Genomic DNA, 8,611 nt, shown 5'->3' with positions numbered 1-8,611 from the left:
GTTTAAAGAAATCCAGGGGCTGAAGAGGTGGCTGCAGCAGCAGAGGCAGCTAGAGCTTCCCTCCCTGTCTGCGCGAGCTGCGGGCGGAGGACGTTTTCACCAGTTGCAGATGTAACCTCGGGAACTCCTGTGTCTGTTGGTTTTGTTTGCCAAACAAAGTCTTTTCTTCTTTGGTTCAGACACTGAAGAGGCTCCTGGATTTTTCTGCCATCGCGCCACAACCTGGCAGTTACCCGGGAGCCTTCCCAAGGAGCTGGAGAAATGAGCCCTTCTGGGCGGAGGATGGGCGAAGGGCGTCAGCAGCTCGGGGCTCCGGCCGGGAAGCGCCTCCTGCTCCCCGGGAGCAGAGGGTCACCCAGCGGGCTGCCGGGCGGCGGCGGCGGCGCCAGGGCGCAGCGCTTCCTGCTCGGGCTCTTCGTGCACGCATGGCTGTGGGCGGCCTCGGGCTCGTCTGCCCAGGTGTTCAACCTCAGCCTTTCCGTGGACGAGGGCCTTCCTCCAGACACTTTAGTCGGCGACATCCGCGCGGGGCTGCCGACCACGCAGCAGCAGCAGGAGGGGGGCGGCTTCTTTCTGTCTGAGGATTCGGATGACTCCCCGTTGCTGGACGACTTCCACGTGCATCCGGACACAGGCATCATCCGCACGGCGCGGCGCCTGGACCGAGAGCGGCGGGACCACTACAGCTTCGTGGCCGCCACGCTGCTGGGCGCGGTGGTGCAGGTGGAGATCCGCGTCAACGACGTGAACGACCACTCGCCCCGCTTTCCCCGCGACTCCCTGCAACTCGACGTCTCCGAGCTCAGCCCGCCAGGTACAGCCTTCCGCCTGCCAGGCGCCCAAGACCCAGACGCTGGGCTGTTCAGCATACAGGGCTACACCCTGGTGCAACCGTCCGATCTTTCTGAGGACCCCGCAGGACCATTCTTCCAGTTGCGCTACGGGGCTCCGGTGTCACCAAAGTCGCCGCCGTCCTCGTCGCCCCTTGAGCCCCTAGACCTGGTGCTGCTGCGGCGCTTGGACCGAGAGGCGGTGGCAGCACACGAGCTGCAGATCGAGGCGTGGGACGGCGGTCGCCCGCGGCGCACGGGCAGCCTGCGGGTGGACCTGCGCGTGCTGGATGAGAACGACAACCCACCCGTATTTGAGCAGAGCGAGTACCGCGCCACCGTGCGCGAGGACGCACTGCCAGGCGCCGAGGTCTGTCGTGTGCGCGCCACCGACCGTGACCTGGGGCCCTATGGCCACGTGCGCTACAGAATCCGCTCTCGGCAGGCGCCCGGGACTGGTGGCAGTGGCGGGACACTGGGCGACGCGGCCTATTTCGCGGTGGAGGAGATGAGCGGGTTGGTGCGGGTGCAGAGGCCGCTGGACTGCGAGGCTCAGGCCTGGCACCAGCTGGTGGTGGAGGCCCGCGACGGAGGTGCCGAGCCCGAGGTTGCCACCGTGCGCGTGTCCATCGCGGTGCTGGACGTGAATGACAACTGGCCCGCCATTCATCTACTCTTCCTTACCGAAGGAGGCGCCGCGCGCGTCTCTGAGGGTGCTCGAATTGGCGACTATGTGGCTCGGGTCTCCGTGTCCGACGCGGACGGTGACCCAGAGAAGGCAGAGGAGGCCGTCGGGGAACTCGGTACGGGCCTCGGGGGCGGGAGCATCTCGCTGGCCTTGGAGGGCGGTGAGGGAGCCTTTGCGCTGCGGTCCGGAGGCTCCTCAGGGGTATTCTTTCTTTGCGTCGAAGGGCCCCTAGACAGGGAGAGCAGAGACCTGTATGATTTGCGACTGGTGGCCACGGATGCGGGAACCCCGCCGCTGAGCACGGAGGAGACGCTGCTGCTCCGGATCTCTGACCTCAATGACCAGCCGCCTCTCTTCAGCCAGGAGCATTACCGGGCCTCAGTGTCCGAGGCCGCGGCCCCCGGCACCGCGGTAGTGTGCGTCAGCGCCTCTGATGAGGATGAGCCCGGCACAGACCACGCCCGGCTGCGCTACGCGCTGGTCCCTCTCCCAGCGCGCTGCAACCCGGAGGCTCTGAGGGCCACCGCTGAGTGTGGACCGTCCTTCAGCATCGATCCTGAAATTGGTGTGATTAGCACCACCCGGAGTCTGGACCGAGAAGTCCAGGAGGCCGTAGAGCTGAGAGTGGTGGCCCAAGACCTCGGAGAGCCCCCGCTCTCTGCCACCTGCCTTGTGAGCATCACTGTGGGCGACGTGAATGACAACGAGCCCATCTTCCTGAAGCAGGTGTACAACGCCACCCTTTTGGAGCATGCCCCAGTCGGACACTGCTTTCTGCAGGTGAGTGCATCAGGCCTATCGGGAGGCCTGGGAAGGGATGGAGAGGTTGTGAGTAAGTACAAGGAAGGAGAATTGTGATGTGGATAGTTATACCCAAGTTGAGAAGGCAGGGGACATGGGCTCTGGTTCCTCCTCTGCAGGGAGATGAATGGGTGCCCTCTGGTCACCTAACTTTTCTGAATGGTCTCTAAGGTCGTTTCTACCTCACATGATATTTGGATCCTGATTTTGCTTATGGAATGCTGATTTCCTTCAGTCTGTATATGAGCACCCAGATAGGTTTGGGAGGAACAACCCTTTCTCGGTTTTACTTTTTAACAGTGTGCAAATGGCAATGTCGCATATATTTGAGGATCATTATGTGGCCACCTGGGGAAGTGAGGTGGCCCTCACACATTGGTTTTTCAAGTAAACAAGTGTATGCCTTTAAACACTGAAACTGTTCTGAGTAACTATTTCCAGAGACTTCTTACACATTGTCCTACCTTCTCTGGAAGTTTACGAGAGGTAGTGGAGGACATAAGTCATTTTTAACAGCTGCGGGCTGACCTCCTCCAGTGATGCCTTCTGGATTCAGGAGTAGCGGGGCTCAATCATCCTTTATAAAATGGATGATATCCTTTATAGACAGATCTCAGAATGTTGTGATGTGCACCCTTCTAGCAGTACTCCTTATGGCTTCCAATTTCCTAGTATTTATCTGATGTGAGATAACAAACTAGATTTCCAAGACTGGTTTATTTACTCCAAGATAATTTGAATAAATAAATAGAGCCTGAGGGGCTAACTAGTGAGTGAAGCTCTAAAACTCCATTTAGCTCTCAAGCTGGGTTGTTTTAAGACCCCTATGGCTTATTTCTTTGTTCTCTGGTGTGGGGGTGGTGCGGGCAGGGTGAGGCTTTAGGCTTGATAAGTCACGTCTCAATAACCTTTAGATAAGTAAGATGCCACTGTATTTTAAAAATGAGTTACCTGACTTCTCTCTTTTTTAATCCTTTTGCTCTGTGGGTAATAATAATCTCCATTCCTTTCTCTGTCATGACTGACGACTCATTGAGTTGCTAGGTTATTAAAAGAAGGCTTGAAAATCAATTAATGCTTGCTGCTGAAACAGATCCACAAATGCCGATGAATAACATAATGAAGTTTATTTACATCTCAAGCAGAGTCTGATACGATGCAGGTTGATTGGTGCTTCTCCATCCAAGGTAGGGCCAGGGCTGGGAGTGACTTAGACCAGGTCCACCAATGTCCCATTGGTCAGAGCTTAGCCACGTGGCCTCAGGTGTACTGCAAAGGTGGCTGAGAAATGGAGAGGAGCACATGCTGCCAGTGGGCACCAATTTTGTGTCTCCCATGGATGTTGAAAACTGAAGTCATAATAGATGAGAGGTTGGATTAGATAATTTCCAAAATTTCTTCCATCTGGAAGACCTTAAGGATCTTGGTGTGAAACAGTACAACTGGACTCTATTTAAAGGAAAATAAGCAGCGTAAATTAATTCTGATTCCTTTGATTAGAACCTGTCTTTTTAGAGTTGTTTCTAAAATTGTGAGATTATTCTGCCATGAGGTGTGAGTTTATCCCATTATTATGACTTGGTATGTGGCAGATACATTATGGTGAGCTGAACTTGCCTCAAGTGCAAGACTGCATCTTCAATCGCAAAAAACCTTTCAGGTTGCCAAGTATTGTTATAGGTAGTATTAAAGGGTGCTGATTAGAATTTCTGGAAATTCCAGCAATCTAGCCACTCAAGATTGCAGACACATTCTTATACACTGGGCTCTCCGACCTCACCATAGCAGCTTTGTGAGCTTTCTGTGCTGCATCAGCTCTCTCGCTGACTCTGTCCCCTAAGTCTCACCCAGAGTGTCTTCCATCTGCTCGCGATCTCTTTACTCTTAATCTTTCTTTATACCACTTTGTAAAAACAAACCTCGCCCACTCCCTTTGGATCTCATAGGCTCTTCTTTCTTCCAGGGCTTTGTTTAATTACATTATATCAGTTCTTACAGTTGAACGTTTCTGTTGCCCTTTACCCATTTTCTCCCTTTAGACCTCATCTCTGCTCAATTCTCCTTCGTCAGAACCATAAAAATCCCAAATGAGAAATGACAGGGAAAAAAAAAAGTTCTTTCCTGGATTCCCTGTAAAGGAATACCATGTCACCTAATAAAACAAAGCCTGAGACTTCTAGGTGTCTTGGTGGTTACTCCACAACACGAATCCCTGGGCTTATTCCACTCTTATTATGCTCCTACTGCCACCCCAGGGCAGCCATCCTCCCATCCCCCAGTGCTGGCTGAACGCTTCCATGTTCTCAGACCCAAATTGGAACTTTCCAAAGACTTTAAATGTGGGGCCGAAGAAAGGGATTTAATACAGAGGACAAGAACTGGTAGCAGCCTGAGATGGGTGACCTCTAGCCCCAAAGGGTTTTCACAACCTTGTGGGCGCTTGTCTGGATTTCTTAGTTCCTTGCTCCCCACTGCCCCCCAGGTGGAGAGCCCCTTCTTGACAGCCTGCCCCTCAGGAACTCCTTTCAGCACCTCTTGATGTTTTCGTGGTCAAGGCAGTTGCTCCTGTGTTTGCCTCTGAGTTCTAGTGTCTGGCCTGAAAGGCTCTCTTTTTCTTCAGATTACTATCAAAGAGACTAAGCTCAGTCTCTCTTGGCGGTGAGACTGCCACTCTCTGCCCCACGCTAAATCCAACCATGTGAACTACACTGACAGCCTTTATCTTGTTGTTGTTTTTATAAATTTATTTTTATTTGTTTATTTTTGGCTGCGTTGGGTCTTCATTGTGGTGTGTGGGCTTCTCCTTGCAGTGGCTTCTCTTGTGGAGCATGGGCTCTAGGTGCGTGGGCTTCAGTAGTTGTGGCATGCAGACTTCAGTAGTTGTGGCACATGGGCTTAGTTGCTCCGTGGCATGTGGGATCTTCCCGGATCGGGGCTCTAATCCGTGTCCCCTGCATTGGCAGGGGGATTCTTATCCACTGTGCCACTTTATCTTGTGACCAGATCTTCAAACAATGTAACTGCAGCCTTCATACCTGAATTACACACGTTCCATAACAAGATTATTCTCTTGTACTCCCCCAAATATCAGTACTGTGTTCATTCACTAATTCATTTGCTTAATCAGACAACAACGTTCATTGAATAAACAACATTCCATGAACAGTATTTATGGGGTACGTATTACATTCCAGGAACTCGTGCTGGTGCTGGGGAGGCAGCAGTGAGGCCAGGTCCCTGTGCCAGACAAGTGTAGAGTCCCAAGTCCTCCGTTCCATCTCCTTCCCTCCTCCATGTGAAGGCATATGCCCCACTCCCACTTGCTGATCACCCCTTCCCTCCCTGTTCTGATCTCCCCCACCACTATGCTAAATTCTGCCTCTCCAAAGGCAGCTGTGTTCTTTTATTTCAGATCCGCTGGGCTTTCTTAGTTTAACCTGACTCATTCTCTAAAGCATTTTGGGCTGCTGCCCACTTCCTCTTTCTTGAATGCATCATCTTCACTGCCTTCTGTCTCACTGCATCCTCTCTGTCTCTGTCTTGCCAATTCCTCCTTGTGTCCCCTACTCAGTGTGATAGAGGCGTTTCCAAAGGTTTTGTCTTCCTCTCACTTCGATCTTTTCTATACTTTCTACTTATGTATTCCCAGAACTGCGACTTTTTTTTTTTTTTAACATCTCCAGGGTCGACCTCCTTTACTAACTGCAGATTAACATTTCTCTACCTGGTACGTATCTCTGCCTGGAAGTATTTTTGACATCTCAAATTCTGACATGTTTTAAATCGAAGTCATTTATCTTCTACTCTTTTTCTTTTTTCCCCCAACCTTCATTAATCAGCTCCTTTTTGAAACTTTCTATATTTTGTTAATGGATCCCTTCTATAGATGTATTTATGCATTTGGTGTGTGTCTGTCTGTGATTTTGCTATTTGTTGGAGTGGTTGTGTGTTTCATTGCTGAGAGTGACAAGGGTGCAGAGCAAGGTCATGGCTCATATAAATTAATTGTGTAAAAAGCAGGCCTTGGGATCCCACACACGGGCTGTGAGAGAGAGTACCCGCTGTGCTCGTGTGTTTGCTCTCCTGGTCTGACTTTGAGGAGCCTGACTAGGAGGGGTGCCTGGGCATTAAACATAATATCGACCATCTGGGAAGATGTGGGAGATGGGAAGGCCTGATGCCAATGGTGCTCCATGGCCTGAGAAGGACTAACCTATATCTTGTTTCTGATTCATTACATCTTTTGCGGTTACTTCCTTTTATGAATCCCCATCCTTTAGGAAAGTCTTTCTAAATGTGTGAACTTTGTCTCAACTGTACTGTGGAGGTAAAAATGGAAAACCCAAAACACCTCTTGGGGTGGTATGATTTAAGGGAAGGGTTATTAAGTAGCTTTCGTCAAAGTGTCCAGGGCTGGCAGTCCCTCTCCTGAAGTCTGGGTGGTGATGATGGCAAGGGATGCCGAGGTAAGCGGTCCTTAGGAACAGTGTGAGGCCTTCTTTCAAGAGGCTGTCCTAGTGCCAACCTTGGATTAAGGAAGATGTTTCCTAACACCTTCATATCATCTTTGATTCCTCCCCAGATTGGACCACACTAGTTGCCAAGGCCTTCATTTGTCCCTTCATTTATACCCATTGTTGCCACCCTCGTTCTGTCCACATTGTTCCTCGTCTTCTGTTGCCTGTTCTTGACACCAGAGAGATTTTGGGCATATCTCAAATGCCACCTCCTCCCACTAAATGTTCCCTTGTTCTGTCTAGCTCTTTTCTTAATGTTCTTTATGGTGTTACAGCTGTTTACTTGTATTAGTAAGACGATGGATTGTGATTGCCTTGTGCTGTTACAATTTAATGGTATTTGAGTCCCTGTAGTTCCTGGTGTTCTCGATCTCATATACTGGAAGATCAACACTTTTGTTAAATTGTATTGAAGAGCATAATGAAAAAAAAATTTACTAGCCAGTGGTAGAGCTAGTAAAGGTTTTTACTTTCTATTTTATTTTTTTTACATTTCATTTGTATGTATATTAAATTTATTGTAAAGTTTCTTTCCTCCCTATATTTTATCATTGATCTTTTGGAATTTTATGGTCTGAATTGCATTGTTTATCCCTTATCTTATTACAGACATACTCTTACTGCTTACCTTACATACAAGCTTATGTACTCACCTAGTGTGTGCCAGCTTTGATGGTCATCGAATTGTATGACCATATATGATTGTCTCATTCTGGCTCTTTTGAATGGACCTGGCCTGTCTGTACACACACACTGAAAGCATGTGAGGTTTCCACAGTGGTCATTTGCATCTGTCTGCAGGATGAGTCTAGATTACCTGCCAACTGTCATCTTCCCTGATTATCCGACTCCTGCTTTTTGTAGTTCCCAGCATGTGCTGGTATGTGCTTCTGGCTTTGCTTTGATGACCTGTTTTAGGTACTTGAGACTGGCTGTAGAATTCTCTCAGACTTCCTTTTGGTAGCCTTCCTCTCCCTGTCCCCGACCCAGCTGCTACCCAAGGCCAATCAGCTGGCTTTACTTCCTTTCCCCTTTTCCTGCTTGAGAAAGATGATCAGATAATTTGTTTGGCTATGTAATAGGAGGGGTATAGCCTGGAATGTGTGGGATGCATTTCTAGCTACAGTCAATGTATAACTTCCAAGTACTTTGTCTAGTTCTTGGTTCTAGAACTAAAGATGATTGACATTACATGGTAGAGAGTTCTTAGCTTTGAAGACTAAAATTAAGCTAAAATATAGCCAGACTATGGGATCAGTGTGCCTGGGTTTCAATCTCAGCTCCACTACTGGTCATCTTGGGCACTGTGCCTCAGTTTCCTCATCTGGAAAATATGGATAACAATGGTATCAGCTTGATATAAAGTTTTTTTGTGTGTGATGAATTAGTACATGTAGGCTCAAAGCAATGCTTGACTCATAGTCAGTTCTGAATGCATGCTATTTATTATTAAATGCTAGTAAATAAGACTTCTAGAAATGATGCAGACTATTTTGCCTGACATAGTGAATGCTGAGGACTAAGTAAAAATGACATTTCAAATAAAATTCTTGGGACTTCCCTGGTGGTCCAGTGGTAAAGAATCCGCTTTACAGTGCAGGGGACGCATGTTTGATGCCTGGTCAGGGAACTAAGATCCCACATGCCACGGGGCAACTAAGCCCACGCGCCACAGCTACTGAGGTTGTGTGCCTCATCTAGAGCCTGTGTGCTGCAAACTACAGAGCCCACGTGCTCTGGAACCCACGCGCCACAACTACAGAGCCCATGCGCTC

The 8,611-nt window shown here is 49.4% G+C and overlaps 1 protein-coding gene across 1 annotated transcript in view; it reads left to right on the top strand.

Annotated features, from left to right (window-relative positions):
* The first annotated feature begins 261 nt into the window (after positions 1–261).
* Positions 262–8,611, top strand: part of DCHS2 (dachsous cadherin-related 2) — a 290,076-nt gene continuing 281,726 nt past the window's right edge. The window contains exon 1 of the mRNA XM_060147145.1: positions 262–2,298. Within this exon, the coding sequence (XP_060003128.1) occupies positions 262–2,298 (2,037 nt within the window). The remainder of the gene's footprint in view (positions 2,299–8,611) is intronic.

The sequence above is a fragment of the Lagenorhynchus albirostris genome, chromosome 4, assembly GCF_949774975.1.
Source record: "Lagenorhynchus albirostris chromosome 4, mLagAlb1.1, whole genome shotgun sequence".
In the NCBI taxonomy this organism is placed as follows: domain Eukaryota; kingdom Metazoa; phylum Chordata; class Mammalia; order Artiodactyla; family Delphinidae; genus Lagenorhynchus; species Lagenorhynchus albirostris.
Note: the sequence above shows the minus strand (reverse complement) of the source record. Positions and strands in the feature narration are given on the sequence as shown.